This window comes from Arvicola amphibius, chromosome 4 (assembly GCF_903992535.2).
Source record: "Arvicola amphibius chromosome 4, mArvAmp1.2, whole genome shotgun sequence".
NCBI lineage: Eukaryota > Metazoa > Chordata > Mammalia > Rodentia > Cricetidae > Arvicola > Arvicola amphibius.
In genome coordinates, this window is record NC_052050.1 from 19,568,253 (window position 1) to 19,594,859 (window position 26,607).

The following is a 26,607-nucleotide window of genomic DNA, read 5'->3' on the forward strand; positions in this document are numbered from 1 at the left end:
AGTGAGATAGCAGCCGCTCCCAGAAGATCTGTCAAGGAGGGCGTGGAGAACGATTTACCTCCACACCAGCCCAGGGTGCACTAGCTCAGGGCTCAGATTCAGTGAGCGCTCACAACATTCAGAGATTTTAAGCGGTTCTGGTCCCGCTCTGCCTGTTTATTCAGGAACTAAAGTAGGGGCTTTATGCGTGCTCGGTACCTTTTAACAGGCCAGGAACCTCCTCGGCCCCTTGAATGCTTCTGGAATCTTTCCAGCAATCCTTACAAGTTACGTATTGCATATGCTTTACTTCAGTGCTCGGGACAGAAGCGTTTAGGATTTTATATTATTTTAATATATATAATGAGGTATTTAGGGAATGAATCCAAGTCTAAACAGGAAATTCATTAATGCTTCACACATAAACCTATCCTGAATATAATTTTGTGCAGTAATTTTTCGTGCACCTGTGTTTTGACTGGCATCCGTCACAGGTCAGGTGTGAGAATTTCCCACTTGCATTGTGTTTACACTCTAAAGTTACAGATTTGTAAAGACTTCGGTTCTCTAAAATCATAGCAGCTCAAACTATTATTGTGACGCTGTAACCCTGCTCCTCCCCCCTCCCTTTTACTAGCCAGCTAAAGATTAATTCCCCAGGGTCAGAGGCCAAACCTGGCGACCTATAGCCCCAGCTTTAAAAGCTCAATGCTGCTTTGTAACGAACACGGAAGAAGTGTCCCCAGCGTTGGGCTCTTCCCTGTGACCTTAGGTAAGGAATCACGGGGGGTGGGGGGGTGGCGCTGGGCGGGGTTCAGCAGGAGTATGTTGGGAAGATGTGTTCTCACGTGTCTGTTTGAGGTGAGGGAATGGATGCCAACAATGCTGGTCTGCAGCCAGAAGGGTTCACAGCAAACCCCAGGGGTCCGCGTTATCCCGAAAGAGCTACACCAGGTGTACCCCAGGCGCCCTGCGGCGGGTTCAGTAAGGGAAGGGTCGGCGCTCCCCTGCGTTAGCCAGGGAGATAGAGGACCGGCGACACGGGAGTGACGACATCTCTGTCAGGGACACGCTCCAGGGTCCAACGGCGCGTGGGCCGGCCGCGCGTGTCCTCTGCGCAGAGCCACGCCGCGCGGCGCCCACAGCTTCCAGCACCCGGCGGGCCCGCCTCCGGGGCGGGACGGGGCGGTTTTATTAGGCAGCCCCGCCCCACTGACCCGGCTTCTCCCCGTGTCTCGCTCCTGCCCCGGCGTGCAGGGCCCCGCCGCCGCCATGTCCGGCTCATTCGAGCTCTCGGTGCAAGATCTCAACGACCTGCTCTCAGACGGCAGCGGCTGCTACAGCCTCCCGACCCAGCCCTGCAACGAGGTCATCCCGAGGGTCTACGTGGGCAACGCGTGAGTCTCCGGGAGGGCTGACTCCGCAGCCGCTCCCCGGGCGCCCCGCCCACTCGGGGGCTGGAGTGGGGTCCAAGGGCGTGGATGGGGGCGGGGGAAACCTGGGCGCTGTCGCCGACCTGCGAGCTAGAGCGGAGGCTGGGGACCGGGCTGGAGCAGACACCCCACTCCCCGTGCGTGAAGCCGAGGAGCTGGACCCCGCATGCCCTGAGACCCGAATGTGCCCGGGCCCTGCCCTCGGCCACCACCCGCCCTGGCTTTGGCTTGGGCGGGGTCGAGGCTACCACGTTCTCTTAACAGGTGGCAGGGCTGTCTCTTGGCCGCGCGTCATGTGACAGCTGCCTAGTTCTGCAGTGAGGTCACCGAGGAATGTCTGCCTTCGTTGCCATGGCAACGGGATGACGTTACAATCCGGGTGTGGAGCTTTTCCTGTCCGCGTCGGGAAATCAAAATACCCTAAAATACCCTAAAAGAGGAAGTAGCTGAGCCACGGCTTTTCTGGCTTCTCCAGATAGAGTTTGACTTAGATGGGATATGTTAAACTCCATAGAAGACCTGAGCCATCTGAAAATTCCTTCTAATCGTACCGCCAGGAAATGTGTATATTATTGATCTCTTAAGCGTCCTTTAAAAAAAAAATTATATTTTAGTCATACTATTATTAGTGAGGATTTCTCAGCAGTGGGAGAGAATGATTGTTAACACCGAAAGAAAGGCTGGCGTGACCCATGTTGGGGGAAGGCCCACATTGAATTTTCAGGCGTGAAGACCCGTTTATCAAAGAAGCTCTGTGGGTCCATTTCAAGGACTGCACTTGAAAACTGCTAAGCAAGCTCTCCTCTCATGTTCACACAGTAGGAGGGGTGGCCAGAGGCGGTTGAGGGTTGGAAGGACTTTTCAGTGTGTTTTCCATGTGTGTTTCTTGTCCTGAACCTAAGACCTGCTGGTTAACCCACAGTGGGACCAGAGGGGGGTTCACATGGCAGGTCCCAGACTCTTGGGGACAGGTTGCATGCTTTGTATCACTCATTTACTTATGGCACACCTACTGTGTGTCACACACCACGTGATGTTCATTCACACTAGTAAATGGTGGTGGTGATAGTTTATTGACTCAGCACAGCTGTGCACTCTTGCTCAGTGTTCTGAAGGGGAGTGGCCAAACAGAATCACAGGGTCTTGAGGCTCGGTCACTGCAAAGTCCTAGGGAACCCCTCCCACCTCTCCCTACCCCAGCTACCCAAGTTGCCAGGGCTCTTGACAGTCTCAGGAGCCTGCTTCCTGTAGGACAGTTTGTTGCAATTGTCTGTAGTGACTTCTCTAGGCTGGCAGTAGTCACAGTGGCAGATATGATGGTTGCCATGGAACATACATTCTTTGCCCTCTATGCAAATATGACCTTGATGTGGGGGGTGCTCATGCTCAGGCGTGAGGATCAACTGAGTTCCTAGTGCCGTGCGTTGGGCTTCCTCCCCTCCTCTCCGCACCCCCCTCCCAAAGCTCCTGGATCAAAGAGCTTTAGCCACTGCCTGTGAGGGCAGTGAGGGAGTCAGTGTTGAGCTGCATTTCCGACCTCAGTTTTATAGGTGGTGGAGGCATGAGGGGCAGAGGGAGGTAGGAGGTAGAGTATGGCTGGATGTCTGGAGAAGGCTTGCCTCTCAGCTCTGACTCAGCAGCCCATGTGAGCATCCACCGCCAGTCCTGTCCTGCAGAGTTTCAGTTCTGTTCACTGGGGACAGTGCTGTCCTCTCTTTCCGGCTGCCATAACAGGCACACAGGAGCATGCGGGAGACACTGCTTTGTAATTTAAACTCCAGTTTAAATTGGGTCATTGTGAGAGGAAGTGAAGGACCTGGTTGATCATTCTGTCAAGATACCTTCTAACACCCTTCCTGGGGGGAGGGGGACATTTGCTCCTAAGACAGTCCAGGGAACCCCAGATGTCGCTAAGAGAGTATGGCGGGATCGATCCTTCAGGGTGCCTGACCTGTGCCAGTTCCATTCTTCATTCAGTCACCAAACATTTATTCAGTGCCATGCATCAGGCACTGAGGCAGGTACTGAGGGGAGAGACCACTCAAGGAACTCACAGACGGAAGCTCTGAACAGATAAGCGTGACCCTGCTGTGGGATATAACCCCCCCCCCCCAGTCAAGCTCTGTCAACAGAACAGCCTCCATTAACACCCAGGGCTACCCCAAGTTTTCACCATTAACCTCAGTTTGCAGAAAGGAAAACCAAGGCACAGAAAGGTTAAGTGGCTTGCTTAAGTTTGCCTGGCTGGTAAATGGCAGGGCTTGGATGCAGACCCAGGCGCTCTGACTCCAGGGTCTGTATTTCTTTTTGTTGTTGTTGTTGTTGTTTGAACCTGGGCCAGCATCAATCTCATGATCCGTCTCCCACGGCCTCCTGAGTGCAGGATCACAGGTGTGTGCTACCGTGCCTGACTCTATAGCTTCTCTGTGCCACCATCACGGTATAGGAACTGTGATGGCACACACTGGAAGGATCTGGGGACATCCCACAGAAGTGATGCCCACATGGAGGTAGCGGAGGAAACAGCATGGGCACAGAAACCACAGGTCTATTTGGGGAAGCTGCTGGTAACTGGATATGGCTGGTGTGAGGGGAGAGGTCATGAGATGGGGCAGGAGGAGCCACGGGACAGCGGGTACCGTCTTCCTGCTTTGCCTAAAGGCTCAGGTCTTCTTCATCTTCTTCCTGCGGGGCTACCTCTTCATTTTCTGCCACTGCCTCCCATCCAGGTCTGTAGCTCAGGACATCTCCCAGCTGCAAAAATTGGGCATCACCCACGTCCTGAATGCCGCCGAGGGCAGGTCCTTCATGCACGTCAACACCAATGCCAACTTTTACAACGATTCGGGCATCACCTACTTGGGCATCAAGGCCAATGATACGCAGGAGTTCAACCTCAGCGCCTACTTTGAAAGGGCCGCAGACTTCATCGACCAGGCCTTGGCTTACAAGAATGGTAAGGGACCTACAGCCAGGACCCATGGGAGGTGGCTTTGACGTGGGCTGGCCTAGAAAGCAGACCTCAGCAGGTCTCCCTTTGGCCAGTCTGTCGTTTCCTGCCCCCTGTGGTGATGACTTTAAGGCTCTCTTTGTCTAGCATCTCTAGTGGCCCCTCTTTTTTTTTTTTTTTTTGGTTTTTCGAGACAGGGTTTCTCTGTGGCTTTGGAGCCTGTCCTGGAACTAGCTCTTGTAGACCAGGCTGGTCTCGAACTCACAGAGATCCGCCTGCCTCTGCCTCCCAAGTGCTGGGATTAAAGGCGTGCGCCACCACCGCCCGGCTAGTGGCCCCTCTTGACACAAGCAGATCAACCCTTGCACACAGTGGCAGCACGTGGGTCCTGTCTTTAGTTTTATTTGGGCAGAGGGTGGTTTCTGACCACCTAACCCTTACACCTGACACAAACACCCGTGATAATGACAAGGGCTCACTAATGTCCAGCATGGAAAGTTGAACCATGGGGCTGGGAGATTTGGTAGCTCAACAGATCCGGTCACCACAGCTTATGCTACTTACACTTATATGACCATGACCAGAATAACAGAGCAGCTCTACGCTGTCAGGGGATTTCGGTCTGTGAGGAGCTGGCCCTATGTGCATGGACAAAACATCAGGACAGTGGAAGTGTGTGAAAGAGGAGGTCCTTTACCTCACGGCAGATAGGACACAGGCAGAGGCAGAGTGGGAAAGCGGTTGTAGATCAGCTGTACCCTTCAAACGCAAGCCCTCAGAGATCTGCTTCCGCCAAGAAGGCCCAATTTGAGACAGTTTCCAAAAACTGTCACCAACTAGTGATTTACATGTTCCATGTGTGAGTTTATAGGGACCATTGCATAGAGTTTATGTATTTCGTAGACAAAGGATAATATTTCAGACATACACAGTGCAGCAGTTCGGCTTCAGGGCCTCTTTCCTTTTAATTTAGTGTGCCCATTTATGTATGTGTATGTGTGTGTGCGTGCATGTGCATGGATGCACGCATGTGCATGGATGCACGCATGTGCATGTGTGTACAAGTGCTTGCACATGTGAATGTCTTCGTGTGTGTACATGTGCATGTGTGTGTGCATGCGTATGGGTGCATGCATGTGTATACATGTGCGCACATGGTGTGTGTGCGAGTGTTTGTGCATGTGTATGTTTCTGTGTGTGTGTGGCAGGTGGAAGCCAGAGGTTGACGCTGAATACTGTCTTCAATCAGTTTTCCACCTTAGAGACAGGGTCTCTCCCTGATCCTGAAGCTCACTAGATTTATCTAGGCTGCTGGCCAGCAAGCTCCAAGGATGAACTTTTATTTACCTCCCTAAGTCTGGGACTACATGGTGCTGTGCCGGGCTTTTATGTGGGTGCGTAGGGATTTGAACTTAGGCGTTCTGGCTTGAACAGCACAAAGACTATGCTATATCACCAGCCTGTGTCTTTCCTTTTAAGATTAGCGAACCATTCCCCAGAATTCTAGTGGGGCTTCCCTACCCTTTTAGTGACTAGACACTCATGAGTGGCTGCCTTACCAGAGGAATGAGTGGCCATGATGGGCTGAGGGCCCACAGCCTGGAGATCCCAGGTTAAGGCTTCCTGTCTCAGTCTCTGCAGCTGCAGACAGAAAGCAAGGCTGAAGGAGAGGCTGCCTGGTGATCAGACAAGACATGGGGATGATGAGAAGTCCTAGGAGGACATCAGGGCAGACGAGCTCTCTGGGCTCTTCCCGTCATGTCTCCCTCCGTCTGTAGGGAAGAGGTGACCCACTACAGATATGATTGGTCGTATTCGTGTTACATAGATGCTTCCTGGTCCAGCAGCTTCTCTGTCCAAGTGATTCTCAAAGAGCTCCCTGCCCACTGGATGCTCAGTTCATATTCCAGACTTGCAGAAGTTCTGTTGACTGGGAAAACTTCAGACGTTAAGGCCAGGGCCTGATGGTCCCTGTCACACCAACCCAGCACCCTTCCCCTCCAGCTGTTCTACGTGCCTCACTCTGGATAGATGGAGAATGTGGCCTGGTCAGTTAGGGGGTGGTCATTGCAGCAGTTGGTCATACATTCAGGGACTCTGGAACATTCTGCCTTTCTTTTCTCTTTCTAGACAACAGGGAACATCCACTAGCTTGTTCTGACCTCTTGCTTTGGTATAGGCAGACTGAATCTTAGGCCTGAAATTTTTCTGCCTATTTTTTCCCATCCTGTGGCAAACTCTACCCCATACCTTACCACTGGGCATCCTCTCTTTTATGAAACCATCCCAGGCTGGTGGGTGAAACCAGGGGACCGGTGTCCCTGGTCTGGCTCCAGCACTCGATGTAGCAATGGGTATAGTCTACATTCCCTGTAGGTAACTTCTCACCAAGCAGAACGCACCCCAGGGCTTTGGAGCCTTGTAGATAGACCATTAAAACAGAATGGATAGTTACCTCCAGCCATTGCAGGACTCTGAGGAACAGGAATCCATTACTGAGAAAGCCAGGAGTTGGAGGCTGGGAAGGTATTTCAGCAGGAAAAACACTTGGTGCCCAACTATGAAGACCAGTGTTTGGATTTCCAGAACACACATAAAGTCTGGGTGGTGTGGTTGACTTTGTAATCCAAGCACTCAGGAGGCAGATCCTCAGAGCACACTGGTTAGCCAGACTAGCAAAGCACGAAGCTCTGGGCTCTGTGAGATATCCTGACTCAATGTATAAGAGAGAGAATAAATCACTGAAGATGACACACAATGCCAGCCTTGAGCCTCCACCTGCACACACATATATGTGCACTTGAACACATATACACACTCACACATATGTGAACAGGCATACACACTCAGGCATATCACACACATAGAGCAGTGTGTGCACTAGAGTTCACAGGGAAGCGTGAAGAAGCACACGTGCACATACATGCGCAGACACACAGGCATGTGTGCCAGGGAGTGGGGTTTGTGTAGAAGAGGGAACAGTCACTTGCTTCTGAGAGGATCTAAAGAGGCTGTATGGAGGTGGTAGTGTGTGGGCTGGGCCTGGAACATGGAACATGGTAGATTCTGGATATATCTGAGCATGCTCCCAGCAGGAAGTAGGCAGTGGTTGCCCTGCAAAGGGTCCCACTGTCAGGTGGGACCAGGACAAGCCACCGAGGACTTTAGGTATTAATGAGGGGGGGGGGAGAAAGGTTGGAAAGTGGGGGGGGGACTCCTGACGTAGGAGGATCTAGGGAAATAGAGGAGTAGTTGGAGGTAAGGATGATGGATGCAGAGAGATGCTGTTAATTCTGGGTCCGCAGTTTCCTTCCAAATAATGCTGGTGAGGAAGTGTAGGTGGTGGCCGTTCACTCACTCAGCAACAGAGGATGCCTGGGGATGCTGGGAATGGCAGAGCATCCAAAACCTAGCCCCACAACCCTTGCTTTGAAGAATGCACCCTTCAGGAGGAGAACAGATCTGTATGTGGCTAGCAGAGTGACAGGTGCCTGGGGCCCCTGGGGAACTCCCAGTACTGCTGGTGTTTATTGAGTGCTCTTGTGTGCCAGGCACTAGCCTGAGGCTTTGTCTCCGGCTTTGTTTTGTTTTGTTTTTGAGACAGAGTCTTGCTATGTACCCTGACAATCTTGGAGCTCACCCCCATGGGTAGGGGTGTCAGTAGGCCTCATAAGCCACACTTCAGGGACTCGATTCCACCCTGCAAATGACGACAGGTCAGAGCGGTGTTTCTGGAAGATTTTCCAGCTTCAGGGTGGAGTGTGGATTGGCAATGAGGGGTGAGGGATGAGGGCGAGCCCCATTTGTAGGAAGAGAGGTGGAAGGGAGGCAGGAGCGAGCGATGGTAAGAATGTGAGTTAAGTACTTTGTGGGGAACCCATGACTAAAGAGAGAAGCTGGCTTTTGCCCCTCCTGGGGGTGGGCTCCCTGCAACGTGATGGGACTTTTTCCCTCCCTCCCTCCCTCCCTCCCTCCCTCCCTCCCTCCCTCCCTCCCTCCCTCCCTCCCTCCCTCCCTCCCTTTTCCCCCATCATTGCTTTCTGTTCTCTGAGGAATTCTGAGTTTACATTTTGCTGGCGATGAAGGAATGAAACAGACAGAAACAAGACGTGAGTGTGGCCATGGGAATGGTTTGTGGTCTGCAGGGCATAGGCAGGAAAAGGTGTGTGCTGTAGGCTGAGGACAAGGTGAAATGCAGGGAAGAGGAGAGGACAGTTGGGGGAGGGGGGTGGAGCCACAGAGGGCATGTGTGTGTTGTTTGTATTTGTACTGGAAATCCATTCTTTTTTTAAAAAATGCTTATTTTTCTGTGTCTGTGTGTGCCTGCATGAGTTTACCTGCACCACATGTGTGCAGGGGTTCTTGGAGGTCAGGAGAGGGCATGTGATCCCCTGGAACTGGAGTTAGAGGTGGTTGTGAGCCAACTGACGTTTTTTTTCCTGGGAACCACACCCAGGACCTGTGCAGGAGGAGCAGGAAGTGCTGTGACTGCTGAGCCATCTATCTCTCCAGCCCTGAAATCCATTCTTTTTTAAAATGTGCTTTGCAGAGATAGAATTGGCATGCAGGAAAGGGTACACACGTGTTTAACGTGACAGTCATTAAAATTTTGCCATAAGGGACTGTGTCTGTCACCCCTACGTTTTTCATGTCCCTGGGCAGCGTCTCCTGTCCTTCCACCTTCCACTCTCAAGTCCCTCTTGGTCTGCTTTCTGTCACCGGAGACCAGTGCGCACTTCTCAGACTTTTGTGTCAACAGAGCCACGCAGCGTGCGCTCTTCTGCGGTCTGGTCTCTCTCACTCTGAATGTTTGAGTTTCATCTATGCTATTCCGTACACCTATAGTGCTTTCTTTTTTAAAGTCTATATTTATTTGTGTGTGGTGTGTGTGTGTGTATTTTCCACGTGCACAGGTACCAGTGGGGGCCAGAAGGAGTCATGGACTCCCTTGGAACTGGAGTTAGAAGTGGCTATGAGCTGCCTAATAAGGGTGTTGGGAACCAAACTTGGATCTGGAACAAGTGTTTTTAACTGCTGAGCCATTTTGCCCTGTGCCCTTCTTAATTTCTTGACAAGTGTTGCGTTGTATGGACACACGTAGCATGTCTTGTTTATCTACTTGTGTACATTGTTCTAAAACAGAGTAATGCTCTATAGCCCGAGCTGGCCTCAGACTTGCCATCCTCCTGCCTCAGCCTCCTGAGGGCTAGGATTGCAGACAGGTGGCACCATAGCTGGTTTCGTGTTTTGCTCTTGACTGAAAGATAAAATTCATATAGAAAAGTCTGGTGTCACAAAGTGTGCAATTCAGCAATGACAGACACCCATGTACCAACCCCCAGATGAAGAAACAAAACAGGCAGCCCCGCAGAAAGCCCGCTCTGTGCTCCTTCCCATCTCGGCGCCCACCCACACTCCCGGTCACCGCTGTTAAAGCTTCTAAGAGCATGGGTTAGTTGGGCTCCTTGCTGTTCTGTGGAATCATACTACATATTTTTGTGCTTCATACATGTTCTTTCTGGTAAGTTGCATATTACTCTATTTTTTTTTTAGATTTAGTGTGTGTTTGTGCGTGTGCGCACGCATGCCGCAGTGTATGGGTAGACATCAGAGTTCAGTGTGCCAGGGTCGCTTTCTTTTCCCCAGACATGTGTGTCCCAGGGATTGAACTCAGGTCATCAGGCTTGGCAGCAAATGCCTCTACCTACTGAGCCATCTCCCATTCTTTTTCTTTTTGAGCCAGGGTTTCATTCTGTAGCCTAAACTGGCTTTGAACTTCCAGTGACTCTCTTGCCTCAACCTCTTGAAGTATTGGGGTTACAGATAGGTACCACCACATCTGACTAGATCCTTAATTCTTTGTTATCTATCACATATGTTAATGTATATATACATTACATACATATATATGGGGGTGAAGGGATGACTGTACTGGGCATGTGTGTGGAAGTCAGAGAACAACTTCTAGAAAGTTCTTTCTACCATATGGATCCCAGGATTTGAACTCAAGTCGTTAGCTTGACATCAAGTCCTTCTACTCACTGAGTCCTCTTACGGGCTCTACCTAGGTCATTAATTCTTTTTTAAAAGACTCTTATTATTTACCCAGTCTACTGTTGATAGTCTTGGGAATTTCCACCTGGGGACCACTACGCATAGGCTCCTAAGACATAGAACACCCTACAGTACTGCCGGGCAGCAGGGAGCACAGGTGTTCAACTTGAGCACATGTTACCAGTTTCCCATGGTGTGTGCGTTGGGATGAGGGCTCCTCAGTGCCTGCCTCCCCTGGTGACAGAGAAGAGCCCTGGCTGCATCACGTCTGTCCCTGATCAACTTTGGGTCTTTCATTCTTATTATTTTAACCATGCATGGTGAGACACAATGATGTGGCGATATGTTCTCTACCTGTTGTCTGGAAGAGTTTCGGCATTACGGTGGGTTTGGGCTTCCCCAGTTGGCACATCTCTCCTGTTCCTTGCAGGCCGGGTGCTTGTCCACTGCCGTGAGGGGTACAGCCGCTCCCCAACACTCGTCATCGCCTACCTCATGTTGCGGCAGAAGATGGATGTCAGGTCTGCTCTGAGCATCGTGAGGCAGAGTCGTGAGATTGGCCCCAATGACGGTTTCCTGGCCCAACTCTGCCAGCTGAATGACAGACTAACCAAGGAGGGCAAGGTGAAACTCTAGGGTGCCCGCAGCCACCTTCTGCGGAGGTCTGACTGGGAGGCCCTGGCAGCCATGCTTAGGAAACACAGTGTACCCTGCTCCCATTGTCTGTCCCGTTGCGGCCCTGGGCTGCTCCACCCCTAGGGAAGAAGCTTGCTGAGGAGGCCGTTCTTGCTCCTTGGCTGTCCTTCCCTGCCGTTTATGTTCTTCCCCTGAGGTGGTGGCTCAGGGAGGAAGCCTGTTGGCATAGATACATCTCAGTGACCCAGGGCAGGAGGCCTATGAGGATGTAAGGCCTGAGCCACTCACAGGCTCTTCTCATGATCCCTCCCGCACCCGGGTTCCCCTGAGTGGTCTAGCATGGTGACCCTGGGGAATGATCTATGCAAACACAGGTTCTGCTCTTCCCACGTCTGTCACTGGTCCTCACAGCCCGACACACCCTCTTAGGCAGAGGCATAAGATGAAGCAGGGGTAGAGGTAGGTTGCTAGTGGCTGGATTTCCACAAAGAGGCTGTGTTTTAATTATCTCCTTAGAATTAAAGATACTCTACAGGGGCCCTTGGGTAGGCAAATCTGTTTTCCCTGGAGGGCTCTCCCAATTCTTCGGAATGTTTAAAGTGTGCCTCTTTGGGGGATCTTCCGTTCCTTATCTGCTGCTTTGGTGTCTTCTCTGTGGATGGCACTGTCCCTTTTTCTTGGGCAGGGTTCTATTTCTCTTCTTTAGAATGCAGAGTGTTGAGGCCCAGCCTATTAAAAAAAAAAAAAACCCACTATTTGGAGAATTGCAAGGGTTATATCCTGAATTATAGTGTGGGTGAGCCTAAGCCGTCATACTAACTGCTTTTCATCCTGGTTTCTATTCTAAGAATAGAAGGAGGAAGTTGGCCAATTACAGCTCGTGTTCGTGGGTGTGTGCACGGCTGTGAAGTGGGGAGGGGACAGAAGGGAAATGGAGGGTCCCTGTGCTCACCCTTGCCCATTTACGGGTAGTTCTGATGGAGTGGCTACCTGGGCACAAACGCGCCTCCATGTCCTTTACTGGAGAGAGAGAAAAGAAATGACCCTTTAAAGGACTTCTTTCCAGGGCTGGTTTGGGAATGTGCTAGACCTCATGTGTGTACACATTCGCCAGAGCATGAGCACAGTCTTCTTGGGCTTTATGTTCTTGTTACGCTGTGTGTATCCAGGGTCACACAGAGCAGAGTGGCGGCATTCAGCCACCACCTCAGCCCCTAGCACACAGCCTCTCATAGAAGCCTGTTTTTATGAATACCTAGAGCTGTCTGAGTGCCCAGTGTATATAGAGCGTTGTTGTGGGGCACCCGGATCCCAGCAGCCTTTATGTCTGCCTGTAGGATGTCTTGCCGGAGTTTGCAAAGAAATCTTACTTGGAGGGAAAGACATATCAGGGACTTTTGTTGAATGTTTTAAATTCAGCTTTAAACCAAGAACTCGGCAGTGTTGGCAGGGAAGGTCAGGGGTATGCCTTTTTCAGAGCTGCTGAGGAGCCTGGAGAAGAAGGTTCATCTTGGGGCCTCCCTCCCATCACCGCAGGGGCAGAGCTGTTGCAGCCTGGATGGTCATTGTCCCCTATCCTATGTGACCACAGCAGCCCTGGACTCATGGGACGGGTCCTCTTTTCTCCAGAATGAAATGGCAGTAGCCGAACTGTGTACCACCCTCCATAGTTTCCAAGTGGCTTTCTTGCTTGATCTGATTTGCATTTCATAATAATCCTGTGAAGTTGACAGCACTTATCCGTGTGTTGTTCTGAGAGAAAACAAACAAAAGAAGCAAACAAAAAACTACCTGGGATAGCAGGGCATGGTTGCATGAGTCTGTAGTCCTAGTTCATGGGAGTCAGAGGCAGGAGGATCACTGCAAGTTCAAGGCCACTATGGTCTCCACGTTGAGACTCCAGGCTACAATAGCAAGATCCTATTTTTTAAAAAAAAAAAACAAAAAATTTAGGATTATTAAGGGGCGCCTGGCTCTTCAAAGCTAAGTGAAAGCGGTTTCAGGCCTGCTGCCTAAAGAAGCTGGGCTGTTCTTGGCTTTAAGGAGACCAGCTCCCAGCAATGTCCAAGCGCCCTGGACGTCTTTGAGCCATCCCCAGAGAAAGAAAAAAAATGAGTTCCCTATCAGGTAGGACAGAGTTTCTCTTTGTCCAGGTGACACCTGGAGACCTGTGAGGATGAACTCTGCTCATGGAAGAGGCTAGACTCCCCTCCTGACCCCACAGGCCACGCAAGGCTGTTTACTCACTAATGCCTCCTGGGGGCCTTTGTGGGAAAATAAGGAAAAGGGGCCTTTGGGAGATTCCCATCTTGCCTTTGGGGTTATTTGCTGAAAATTCAGGGTTTCTTGGCTGGCTTTACCCCACGTTCAGAAGATTAGCTCCTACTTCAGGTAGAATTGCCGTGTATTGCCAAAGAGACGCCACTTGTATTTCTGCAAGTGGCGGCCGTTCCTGGATGGTGTTCTATCCCTGGAATAAAGAATTCAGGATGCCCCTTCTTCTTCCCCGTACTTGATCACTTTCTTTGACTCATATAAATCCAGGTTAAAATTAAAATGTAAAATGGTTCCCTTCTCAATCTTCAAGTATTCTGGCTGCCTTTCCAGAGGCAGGCTGTTTCCCCCACCTATTATTTATGTTACCTCTAGAGCGTAGACCAACACCTACCAAATGAGGAACCTCTTCTGGCCCACACTAAGGCTCTATGGGGCTCCAATGCGGGAGGTTGTTTTAAGAATCCAGAGTTGGCCTTTTAGCATACACCCTCGGGGAAATGATCATGAGTAATAATTTGTGGCCAGCAGGTGGCGCTGTTGAGTGCCTTTCCAGCCACATGCTCACTGAAGATGCTTGTAGTATTAAGATGCTCAATGTTTTAATTAAAATAAGCACTGATCTTAAATATGAAGATAAGAGCTTTCCTCACAGAACATTTTCCTTTTCTTAAAAGTGGCATCATATGGTCTTCCCAGATCAAGATTCTATCCTGATCATAAACAGAGGGAGTCTCAGGGTACAGAGACAGTTGGTGAATGTTTAGCTTGTGGGGCTCTTGCCTCCTCCCCCATGTTAGGGTAACTTGTAAAAGAGTGATTTTTCTAGACAGAAAAGGTTCAGGGGAAGGGGGATGGTGGAGGGCAAAGCCCTGGGTTCCATTCCTGCCATGGGGGGTAGAAGGGGAAGTTTAATGTCTACTGTATCACCTGTGTTAACACTCTACAAAATTGTAACCAAAATAAATGTCTTAACCTTACAAAGAAGTCTGTTTTGTGTGTGTTTCCTTTTATAGGCTTGGGTTATTTATGTTTGCTTTTTTCTGACTTGTGTGGTGGATGCTGTTCTTGTTTTTGAGGTAGCCCAACCTGGCCTCAAACTCCACCTGTAGCCAAGGCTGGCCTTGAACTCCTGATTCCCTATCCCCTGCCTCCAGGTGCTAGGATTAAGACACATGCCGCCATACTGGAACAGCCTTTTTCTAAATTTAAAAAATAACCACTTATGCCAGGCAGTGGTGGTGCACGCCTTTAATCCCAGCACTTGGGAGGCAGAGGCAAGCGGATCTCTGTGAGTTTGAGGCCAGCCTGGTTTATAAGAGCTAGTTCCAGGACAGACTCCAAAGCTACAGAGAAACCCTGTCTCGGAAAAAAAAAAAAAACCAACAGCAACCCCCCCCCCCCCAAAAAAAAACCAAAAAAACAACAACAACAAAACACTTAGGAGACTTGGAGCGATGGCTCCAGTTAAGAGTTCATACTTCTCTTATATAGGACCTGAGTTTGGGTTCCAGCACCCATGTTGGGTGACTCACTAACCACTTACAGGTCCAGAAGATCCGGCACCTCTGGCCTCCACAGGCACTGAACACATACACACAAACAGATGTACAAATAATTAAAAATAAAATACTTTTTAAACACCTAAAATTTAGCCATTGGAGGTACCCACCTGGTAAGCTGGCATACTGTGTGAGTCCAGCTGCGGGTGTTCTGGTGAACATAAGACCTACAGAGACAGAACTCAGTGTGTGCTAGGAGTTCGGATGGGAGGAACACAGGGAACTTGGGCAATGAAAATTCTCTGTAGGACACTAATGAAAGATATGTGCCTGTCACTGTACCCATATACGGGGTAACTCCAGGGAATGACGTTGAGTGAGAAAAGGCAGCGCCCTGCATTGGTTGCATCTGCATAGCGTTTTTTAATTGAAAAGTGATGGGGAACGCGGCTAGGTCTGTGGTTGCCGTGAGTAGGGTCTGGAAGAGGGAGAGTGAAGAAAGCAAGTGGACATCTTTGTAGAAGAGACAGAGCTGGCTGAGGTGGCATGTACCTGCAACCTCAACACCTGGGAGGTGAATCTGGAGATTAAGGTTTGCCTCAGCTAGCCTATGGTACATGAGACACTATTTCAAAAAGTGAATAAATTAAATAAGTAATAAAGGACATCAGGGCAGGTCCTTGGGGCCACAGAGCTGTTTTTCATCTTAATTGTGGTGGTGAATAGGCAAATCTTGTAATAAAATTGCATAGAAGGAAGTACATGGGTGGGGAGGGGCTGGAGAACTGGCTCAGTGATTAAGAGCACTGGCTGTTCTTCCAGAGGTCCTGAGTTCAATTCTCAGCAACCACATGATGGGTCACAGCCATCTCTAATGAGGTCTGGTGCCCTCTTCTGGCCTGCAGGCATACATGCAGATAGATTACTCATACCTAAACTAATCCAAACTCGTTTAAAAAGGTAATACACGAGCGTGTGCCACAGTGGGTACACGTGTGAATGAGCAATGGCAAATCAGGAAGGCTGGAAGACCGGTGCGCTGTGTGTCCTGGTCGTGACACTGTACTGACACCTTTGGTGAGCTGTTGCCACAAAGGAAAACTCGGTAGAGAAGACATAAACCCCCTCTGAATTAGTTCAAGTACTTGTTAACTTACAATGATCTTAAAATTCCCAAGAGCAATTAAAAAACTAGCCAGGTGTGGCGGTGCGCACCTTGACCTTGGAAAGCACCATGAACTTGAAGGTAGCCTGGGTTATACAGCAAGGCCATCTCAAAAACAAAACAAACGAACGAACGAACAAAACCCCAAACAGACTAGACAGCAAACCCATTACAGCATACAAGAACGTTTACAGCAGTCTTGCTGAGAACAAGAGGTCAGAAATACCCTTTAATCCTAGTACTGCGAAGGCAGAGGCAGGAGGATCTCTGAGTTTGAGGCCAGCCTGGTCTACAGAGTGACATCCAAGACATCCAGGGCTACAGAGAGAAACCTCGTCTTGAAAAACAAAAAGAAGAAAGACCCTTCACTACAGTCAACAGGGATCTGTGGAGACCTGAGGTTTGACTCCAAGGCTATTACTTAACCTTGATAAACTTTTTTAGTGTGTGTTGAGTAAATACACTCATCACTGACTTAACCTCAAGTGAGTAAACAGAAGGCAGGCATTACAGCGGGTTCCCAGAGTCTTCCTGAGCATGGCAGGGCTACCTGTTGGCAGAGGATGGTCCATAGGGATGGCCGTTAAGGAACTCAGTGTCTCTGTATACACCCTTTCTCCTGTTAACACCACTTTAATTTGGGTTCTCCTTTTATGTCCAGCAGGTGGCGGAAGTGTTCCAAGCACAGGTTGCATCTCTATTAAGGTGGCCATGGTCATTTCCCACCAGCAGGTGGTGCTGTGAGAACCATTCTGCAGGCGCACAGAAACACACACGCCCGCCCAGGAACGGCTCCCTCCCAGTCTGGAACAACATGCTGGCTCTCTGGCCCAGACAGGGTTAACAGTCCACATTCCAGAGCAGGGGAAAGGGGACTGGAGGTCACAGACAAAAGGAGGGGGCAGCTTCTAACAACACCACAGCTCTGGTGGGAGAGATAGATCACCCCCAACAATGGCCACAGCTGTTTTCGTCTGCCCTGAAGGAAACTGACTTAGGAAGCAGGTATCAGAGAGGGCCCTTCCTGAGGGGCCTTCTGTCTGCCTTGTAAAACTGTCAAAGCAGCTGCACTGATGTGTGGGTGACGGAAGATGAAAAGGAGGACACAGGCACTTGGCCACAGATGGACAGGCCACTCACAAGTCGAGGCAGGTGGCAGAGCCCTGCACAAGCTGTGCAGGTGGGAATTCGTTGCAGTTCGCATACCAAGGCGAGGTGGACCACAGCCGCCTTCCCAGCCTTCCTCCAGGGCTGAGCCATCCTCCGACAATCTATCTCAGTGAAGGCTTCCACCGGCCGTTTTTTTGCACCTCAGGTGTGAACCTTCCTGCTCATACCCGTCCTCCCCCTGGCATGGCCCTTTTGCTACTGCAGGCTGAGCCAGCAGCTCCTTTGGATTTCTTTGTGCCTAGACGAGTGGTTCTCAACCTGTGGGTCATGACCACATGGGGGGTTGTTGAGTGACCCTTTCACGGGGGTCATCAAGCCTAAGACCATGGGAAATATCAGATAGTTCCATTATGATTCAGAACAGTAGCAAAATTACAGTTATGAAGTAGCAATGAAATTAATTTTATGGCTGGGGGGACCACCACAACATGAGGAACTGTATTAAAGGGTCACGGCACTAGGAAGGTTGAGAATCAGTGGCCTTAGATGGACCTGAGGTGGCTTTCTGAAACTCACCTGTTATATGTGATTTTTTCATCTGAGACTCAGAGCTGTTTATGAAAACATAATGAGAGGCCGGAGAGATGCCTTGGTGAGTAAGAGTGCATGGTGTGCAAGCATGAAGACCTGAGTTCGAATCCCTGCCACCCATGTGGAAACCTGGCCATCTGTACTTGTAACCCCAGGATTGTGGGGGGTGGCGGGGCAGAGGCAGATGGATCATGGGAGCTCACTAGCTTGCTATCCAGCCTAACCTAAATGTCTCAGTAAGAGATCCTGTCTCGGAATAACTTGGAGAGAGACAGAGGAGGACACACTTCCTCTGGTCTTTGCATGCTCATACATGTATACAGACACACATGTACCACACACACACACACACACACACGTACATGGGAAATATAAGCTGAGAAATGATGGGGGAATGTCAGCAGTAAACACACTAGCCTTGACTTTTGCCAAGAGATGGAATTCTGTGTTGCCTGCCCCAGGCCAGACCAGGGAAGAAACTGCCTCTGACACACCAGCCTAGAAGCCACATTGAGTTCCCTGGCTAAGAATCTTCTGTTTTTTTTTTTTTTGTTTGTTTGGTTTTTTTTTGTTTTGTTTTGTTTTGTTTTTGTTTTTTCGAGACAGGGTTTCTCTGCGGCTTTAGAGCCTGTCCTGGAGCTAGCTCTTGTAGACCAGGCTGGTCTCGAACTCACAGAGATCCGCCTGCCTCTGCCTCCCGAGTGCTGGGATTAAAGGCGTGCGCCACCACCGCCCGGCCTAAGAATCTTCTGCAATGGACCCCAGGTCAAGGGTAGAAGAGATTTCCTCATTGTGCGCCATCTCCAAGAGCCATGATGACCTGCTTACCCTCAACCTGTCCCCAGAATCCCACCTTCTCGCCGGTGGCCTGTGGACTCTCTATATCCCCCCTGGTTTTGAAGAGAAACTCCAGAGACTTTTCTGCTCAGAATCACCAGTGCTGAGCATATGGAGGCCAATGGGATTGTCTTTAAAGCATCCCTGTAGTGTGCTTGCTTGTACAGCAAGCATGAGACCCTAGGTTAGATTCCCCAGAATCCCCCCAAATAAAAAAAGGCATCCTTTGCTTCTGGGTGAGGAGTGGGGTGCAAGCAAACACCTTTAATTAAGACCATTAGCTGGGGGGAGGGCGACAAAGGAACTTGGCTAGAGGAATTTGGTCAGCTGGACTCTGCCTGCTTCTGTAGAACTCAGAGCCCCACGTTTCCTTTGTTAAGCTGGCCCACAGTTTGTTTTGAGAATGCCTGAGGGGCCCAGAGAGCCAGACAATTAAAAAGCCAAGCTCATTTTGATATCTGAAAACCACAGCCGTCTGAATGTGGGAGGCGCTGGGAGCTCTGTCCCTGCCTCGGGTCACCTGAGAGCGCCAGCAGCAATTTGGAAGTTTGCTGAGCTCGAGAAGTCTTAGGGAGGGCTCACTCTGAGCACACCCCTTTCTCCCTGGGGAGGGGGGTGAGGAAACATGGGACCAGCCCTGTTCCAGCCCATCCTTATTGGCTGGCACGAGGCAGAGGGGGCTTTAAAAAGGCGACTGTATGTAGGCTGAGGACTGGAGCCTGTGCCACTGAGTGCCCTCCCTCCACCTGGCACCATGCAGCTCTCGCTGGCCCTCTGTCTTGTCTGCCTGCTTGTGCATGCTGCCTTCCGTGCTGTGGAGGGCCAGGGGTGGCCGGCCTTCAAGAATGATGCCACAGAAATCATCCCTGGCCTCAGAGACTACCCCGAGCCTCCCCAGGAGCTGGAGAACAACCAGACCATGAACCGGGCAGAGAACGGAGGGAGACCTCCCCACCATCCCTATGACACCAAAGGTATGGGATGAGGAAGACAAGGTAGCAAGGGGATCCTGGGAGGGAACTGGGGTAGTTTTAGGATCTGCTCTTTGGGGGTCTCTAACACACCAGGGGAGAGACAGGCTTGCCTGGAAGAACACTAGCACAGCGTTAGATCTGAGGACAGGCTTGGGGGGGGGGGCTGGCCGAGTGTCCAAGGCGGGCAGGGAGACTAAGACCTGTCGAAACTGCCATAAACATGGGCACGGGCTTGTATGATGGTTCAAAGAATCTCCTTAAGGATGAGGACATGGGGGTCAGTTCTATTGGAGGAGTGGGGAGGTGACAAGGTAAGGCTGGTAGCACCTGGTGGATGCCGGATGCTGTGGCTGTCCTGTATCCCACATGGTCACCCCGGAGGTAAATAAAGCCTTAGCTTGACGGTGGAGAAACTGAGGCTCCTGAGGTAAAGTCACCTGGGAGTGAGAAGAGCTGAGACTGGAAGCTGGTTTGATCCAGCTGCAGTGCAACCCGAGATTGGGTTCAGGTGGGAACCTGGAGCCAGAAAGAACTCCTTCAGTTCCCCTCATTAGACCCAGTGGGCTAGCACCAGAGAATGGGGTTTTCGGTAAGATTTTAGCCCATGAGTGGCAGTTGAGTGTAGCATCCCCCATATGGGCACAGGGGGCACCATCTGCCCTCTGCTTGCACCGCGGCCCCAGCTTTGCCTCATTCCCAGGGAAAGAGCCTCTGAAGGCAGTCCTGCATGGAGAAATGCCTGGGGTATCCAGCCGCGCAGCTGGCAGGAACGACTGGGGTGAGGTGGCAGCTGGAGGGACACCCTCCAGAGTGAGGACCTTGCTGCCTGCTGGTCCCCATCTGAGTGGGGCAGAAGTTCATTTCCCAAGCTGCCACCACACTCTGCCTCTGCTGTCTCCTAGCCAGTAAGGGATGTGGGGGAAAGGGCTACCCCAAAAAGAGCATGCCTTGCAGTCACGTTTTGCAGAAGAAGTGCCTGACCTAAAGGCACTATTCTTGAAAAGCCCCCAAATTTATCCTTCCCTGGGCAAACAGACCACCTCCACATCCCACCTCTGCAGGGGTGAGGAAGTCAAATCAGCCCAGAAGCCAAAAAGCCAACCACAGGAGGATGGCAAGGCGCACACCTCCCCTGCTGTGCCTTCTCTCTAGGGCGGAGGCTGATCCTGGCCTCTGCTCCTCTCTGGTTTTGGTCCTGGAACTTAAAAAAAAAAATCCTTGTGTCATATTTGCCCTGACCCTGTGAGACTGCAGGGCGGGGAGGGCTCTTATGAATTAGCTAGCTTAAAAACTCCCACCCACCTAAGCCTGGGTGTGTGAGTGAGGTGAGGCCAGGCACCAGACCCAACTTCCTTCATTAGAGAGCAGGTTTGAATCACCATGAGCTACAGGGTTCAAAGACACAGAACAAGATAGCCTGGTGTGCAGGAACTGTAGGGTTGGGGGTCAGAACTCTGCTGCCCTCTGCTAAGGAAGTAGCTAGCACCATCCCCAATCTGGAATCCTCTAACAAATCACTTTCACCCTTGCAGGAGCCAGAAGGTGCTGGCGTCCTAGGCAGGGGTACCTGCCTAGGACGTCAGGCAACCCAGCCCTGCCTTTGGGGCAAGTTCTTTTCTCAGCCTGGACCTGTGATAATGAGGGGGTTAGAAACGCTGCCTTTGGTGGCTTTCAAGTCTAATGAATTCTTATCCCCACCACCTGCCTTTCTACCGCTCCTCCACAGCAGCTGTCGTGATTTACTACCTTCAATTAACCTCCACTCCTTTCTCCATCTCCCGGGACCCCGCCCCTGCCCCAGTGGCCGGTAAAGGAGTTTTAGAAGGGACCGTAGCCAGCCAGGTGTGGCTAGTGGCTGCTAGGCGCTAGGCAGGGCTGGGGATAAGGAATTAAATTAGAAGAGAGTGTGGTTAATACGCACAAGCCCTGAGATCCTTTGTATCTCCTACGCAGGACAGAGTGAGTGACCCACGCCTGTATACCGCTACTGAAGAGGTGGAAATGGGAGCTCAAAAATTCAAGATCATCCTCAATTATGCAGCCCGTTTGAGGCCAGCCAGGACTACATAAGACCCAGTCCCCAAATTTGAGGCCAGCCAGGGCTACATAAGACCCAGTCCCCAAACAGGAACAAACTGCCCCTTCTGACTCTTTGCCACACAGTGTCCAGTATTACGCGCATGTAGTGGTTGACGTCATTGGATCCTGGGGCAACCTATTTTACAGATGTGGGGACGAGAGACGTTAAGTTACTTGCCCACAGATCACACAGAAAGTAAATGACAGAGCGCTGGTGTTTGATCACTGGGTTCCAAGGACAGAGAGCAGGCAGGGAGGGATATTCCGCAGCAAGCTCCAAAAGTACTTGGTGCTTCCTTTCTACTATCCATGCTTTGATGGGAAAGCACCTGGAGAGGAGCAGATTTGGAAAAAGCAAGGAGGAATGAATGATGCGAGCAGCCCAGCCTGGGCTAGGCTGCCGCCCTCACGCTTCACTCTCTCCGCAGACGTGTCCGAATACAGTTGCCGCGAACTGCACTACACCCGCTTCGTGACCGACGGGCCGTGTCGCAGCGCCAAGCCTGTCACCGAGCTGGTGTGCTCGGGCCAATGTGGCCCCGCGCGTCTGCTGCCCAACGCCATCGGCCGCGTGAAGTGGTGGCGCCCAAACGGACCCGACTTCCGCTGCATCCCCGACCGCTACCGCGCGCAGCGGGTGCAGATGCTGTGTCCCGGTAACGCAGCGCCGCGCGCGCGCAAGGTGCGTCTGGTGGCCTCCTGCAAGTGCAAGCGCCTCACCCGCTTCCACAACCAGTCGGAGCTCAAGGACTTCGGGCCGGAAACCGCGCGGCCGCAGAAGGGTCGCAAGCCACGGCCCCGCTCCCGGGGCGCCAAAGCCAACCAGGCTGAGCTGGAGAACGCCTACTAGAGCGCTCTCGCGACCACGCAACCCCGGCGCGATCCGACTCGTTTTTTTTATTGTAAAAGCCTGCAGCCCAGGCTAGGGGCGCTAAACCTTCCAGGCCCTGCGGAGTCCCCAACCCGTAGAGTCCCCTCGCCCTCCTGCCCGCTGAGGGGGTTCCCGCAGGTCAAGAGAGGGAGCTGAGTCATTGACACTGAGTCACTCTGCCCAGTCTGCCCCCACCCCGGGTGGGGAGCTGGGGGGGTTTTCTACCCTTGTGCCGGTCCCCTACAGGACAAGGTAGCATTTTCACCGTAAAGGGAGCGGAGTGTGAAAGCACCTGGGACTGGTTGCGGAAAGACCACTCACCCTCACTCCGCTGTAAAGCCCGTGTGTGCAAGAACACCGGACTAGAAAGGGTTTCTGACGCTGGTTTGGCCACTGAGTGTGAGGTTGGGCTATGCGGTTCTCTTTAGGTACCTCAGCTGCCTCCTTTGTAAAATATGGATCAGGGTGGAGATTAGACCCTCCAAGGACTCTTCTGAGATTCCAAGGATTGGGGTACCCCCATATGGGCAAGTGGAGGGGACAGAGAGGGAATGAGGGAGAAAGAGGGGGGAAAGAGTCCTCTGGTTGGCAACCTCCTGGAAGAGGCTGTTGATTCCCAACCTGGCCTCTCAGATGTTTGGCTACCCCTATTCCTTCATCTCAAGTTTGCCTTCAGCTGAGGTAGAGAAGGACAGGGTTCTAGAGATGATAGAAGGTATAGAAATCGCACCCCTGCTCCCCAAAGATTGGTTTCCTACCCTCTCCCACTGCCTTGCCATATTTTAAACGGATTTTCTACACCACAGTTTAAGGTCATTGGGGGAAACTGGGCTTGCCAGCCACTTCCAACCGAAGATGTCTCTTCCAGGACACCTCCTCCCGCCTGCCACCCACGGACGTTTCTGTCTAGAAAAACAGCGTCTTATGCGCTCCTTCGTGATGTTTAATGTAAGATACTTACATTAAACAGAATGATAACGGGGGGAGGGGCCAGTGCTGTACATATGCGGAGAAGCTGGGAGGTGCCACAGCCGCCACCCACAAATCCTTTTGTAAATCATTTTCAGACACCTCTTACTTTCTGTGTAGATTTTAACTGTTAAAAGGGGAGATGGGGAAAGAATGTTTGTAAGGGAAGAACACACGTAGCAGGGAGGCCCCTGGGGCTGGCCTGGTGGGTTTGGCAAACTTTCCGTGTGGTTCTCATCCACAAGAAGGGAAGCCGTGGTTTCTAAAGAGTTCAGCGACATATTTATTTTCTCATTTAAGTTATTTATGCCAACATTTTTCTTGTAGAGGTTGACAGTGTTAATACCGCTTTGTGGAGCACAAGTGTGTTCTTTTGGCGACCAGAGGCATTGTTAATAAAGACAATGAATCATGACCAAGAGGATGTGGTCTTGTTTTTCTGTCAACCGCACACAATGTCGTCTGTCATCTCACACCCTTCGCTTGGTCACAGGACTCAAGCCTTGAAGACACCTTTGAAGACTGCTCTGGTAGCTCTTGTGGCAATTATGTGCTGGCTTTGGAAACAGTCCTGTTCATTCCTTCCTTTCCAAACTTAGCCCTCATTCCCCTGCTCAGCCATTGTGACACCCTCAGCCCAGCCTCCTCTTAGCAAACTGCCCTCCATACTGTCTGGACTGCTGGCTTCACTGAGTCCCCTTGCCCCAGACCATTGTCCCACCAAGGCTTTCTTCATCTTGATCCTCATCTCCAGCAAGTCCTCCCACTGACTCCAAATGTCCCTGCTGGTCCCTGCCTATTAGTTTGCTGACTCCACTGGTTACCACCACCCGAGTTCCTCCCCTTTCTTTAGGATACTTGGAACTTTTCACCTGCTCTCTGAACCTTCCAGAAATGTTCCGGAGTCTGATGTGTCTTCTCTCTTTTGTGACACCCCAAGCCGTTATTTGGGTACTAATTCTAGGTCTTCCCTTGTGCCTTCATTTCATGGGATGTTTTCTTTAGTCTGGCCAAGTCCTGCTTGGTACTGGAATAGACACAAAGCCAAGTACAACTGAGGACCAGCACATGGGGAACTGGGTCAAGCTTTTTCCAGATGTAAATTTTACATCTCCCCAGTAAAAGTGAAAGATTTGCAAAGACAGAGGCGATGCCTGGCTCTTCTCTCAAAATCAGGTCTCCTGAAGATGTTTGAGAGTGTTGCATGCTGGGACTCAACAGCTACTTTTTGGTTGCAATAAGAAGAAATGGGGCCGATGGAGCAGTACATAAAGTAAGCCTGGCACCTGGGGGATAAGAGAGGGGTGAAAACAAGAGAATTGGGAGTTCAAGGCCAACCAGGGCTCAATGAGGACCTGTCTCAATCTCCCCTCCTACCCTCCAACCTGCTTTAAGAAAAAAGATTTGAAACTGCAACACTTTAAATCAAGTCAAATGCATCTTTGTGTGAGGGGAACACTGTCCCTAAAGTAAGCTTCTGTCCTTGATGTGTGTGTGTGTACATGCTGGGAACTGAACCTGGGACTTTGTACATGCCAGGCAAACTCTCTACCACTGAGCTCTATCTTCGGCCTCTCCTGGCTTTTTGTTTTAATCCCCAATAAATCCCCCTAAGTGAATTATCACCATCAAGTCTTTGACAGATATCACTGAATGTCGCCAGATTCCCTGTGGTTCCAGATCCCCCCAGAGGACCCTTCAGAGAATATATCCTGAAGAACGTTCCAGAGCAAGGAGGCAATGGAGAGCTTGCCCAGCCACCCTGCCCCCAAGGTGGTGTGGTACAGAGAGGGAGGACAGGGACTCCAGAAGCAGGTTTGTGCTTGAGTCCGAGTAGACTGGGGTATCCAGGATTAGAATGTTTTCCCCACAACCAACCTGAGCTCAGTCCCTGGTGCTGGCACCCACTCAGGGCCAAATGGGCACACAGGTGAGGAATCAGCCTGGACAGTGATTCAGAGCCAGGCAGGGACAATTAGCTTTCTGGTGACTCCAGGGGACAGTGGTTACGGAGGGACACAGAAGAGAGCTGCTGGAGGCTTGTCTGAAGGAGAAGGGGTCGCAGATCCTCTGAGAAAAGACGCTACTCACACAAAGTCACTGAGTGATGTGGGCTGTGCCCAGCCGCCTGTGGCTGCAGGGGAACTCATCCACCATCCTTCAGTATGCCCTTGTATTGCCACCAAATGCCAGGGATGTGGGAGACCAGAGAGTTCAAGTGATGCCCAAACCCGAACACACCTAGGGCTTGCTTTCTGGGATGGGGAGATGTAGGAGAGACCATCTTGGGCTATGATCCCATTACCACAAAGAGAAAAAAAAAAAAAAAAACCCAAGAGCTAAATTGTAGGTCAGGTTAGGGTTTATTTATAGAAAGCTATATTCTACCTCCATGGGGTCTATGAGGCTGGCGCCGATCAGAAAGAACAAACAATGGGCTGAGGCTGGGAGGGGAACACGTGTGCTTGGGGTGCAGCCAGACACGTGGCTCGTATTAATAGTCTGAGAGTCAAACAGACAGAGGGACAGAAGGAGGCCCCACCACTCACACACACAACTCATTTCTTACCCCAAGAGGCTCTGCTTATATCCTAAGAACAAACCGTGCCTCCTTACAGAGAAGTCAAGACCGCAGAAACTTAAAGGAACGACAGGAGCCCCAAGTTCCCCACTTCCTTGAAGCAGGTAGGAGTTGATTGCAGGGGAGACAGAGAGCCCACGAAGACCACCTGTGTGTGTACCCGGCCCAGAGCTGCAGACACTGAAAGCTGTTACTGGAAGCCACGCAGGCCCTCTCTCACAGGTTCCCTGACGTCAGCCGACATGCTCTGATCATGTCTCCTGATCACTGATGATGATAACACTGGGGCCTGCTTCATTCTTGGAAGACACCTGGGTTTTCATATCTGAGGGCAAATGAGGTCTCTCAGGTCTTGGGATGTTTTCGTGGACATTGGAAGAGTTCTTGCTTTGTTTTTAATTTAGTTGTATGCAGGAGTGTTTTTGCTTGAATGTGTGTCTGTGCACCATTTACACACCTGGAGCCCGAGGAATGCTGAAGAGAGGCGTTAGACTCCTTGGAACTTGGAGTTTGAGGTGGTTGCGAACCATCCTGTGGGTGCTGGGGACTGAACTGGGAGAGCAGCAAGACTGTGCTCTTAGCCCCTGAGTGGTCTCTCTGGT

General features: G+C 51.1%; 2 protein-coding genes across 2 annotated transcripts; both read left to right on the forward strand.

Moving 5' to 3' along the window:
• The first annotated feature begins 634 nt into the window (after positions 1-634).
• On the forward strand, positions 635-14,313 carry Dusp3 (dual specificity phosphatase 3). Its single transcript, XM_038327875.1, has 4 exons — positions 635-751; positions 1,237-1,376; positions 4,142-4,368; positions 10,847-14,313. Exons 2-4 carry the CDS (start codon positions 1,252-1,254, stop codon positions 11,050-11,052), a joined length of 558 nt encoding a protein of 185 aa, XP_038183803.1. The 5' UTR covers positions 635-751; positions 1,237-1,251; the 3' UTR covers positions 11,053-14,313.
• Positions 14,314-19,285: 4,972 nt separating this feature from the next.
• On the forward strand, positions 19,286-22,434 carry Sost (sclerostin). The gene is made up of 2 exons (XM_038324615.1): positions 19,286-19,505; positions 22,013-22,434. Exons 1-2 carry the CDS (start codon positions 19,286-19,288, stop codon positions 22,432-22,434), a joined length of 642 nt encoding a protein of 213 aa, XP_038180543.1.
• The last annotated feature ends 4,173 nt before the right edge of the window (positions 22,435-26,607 follow it).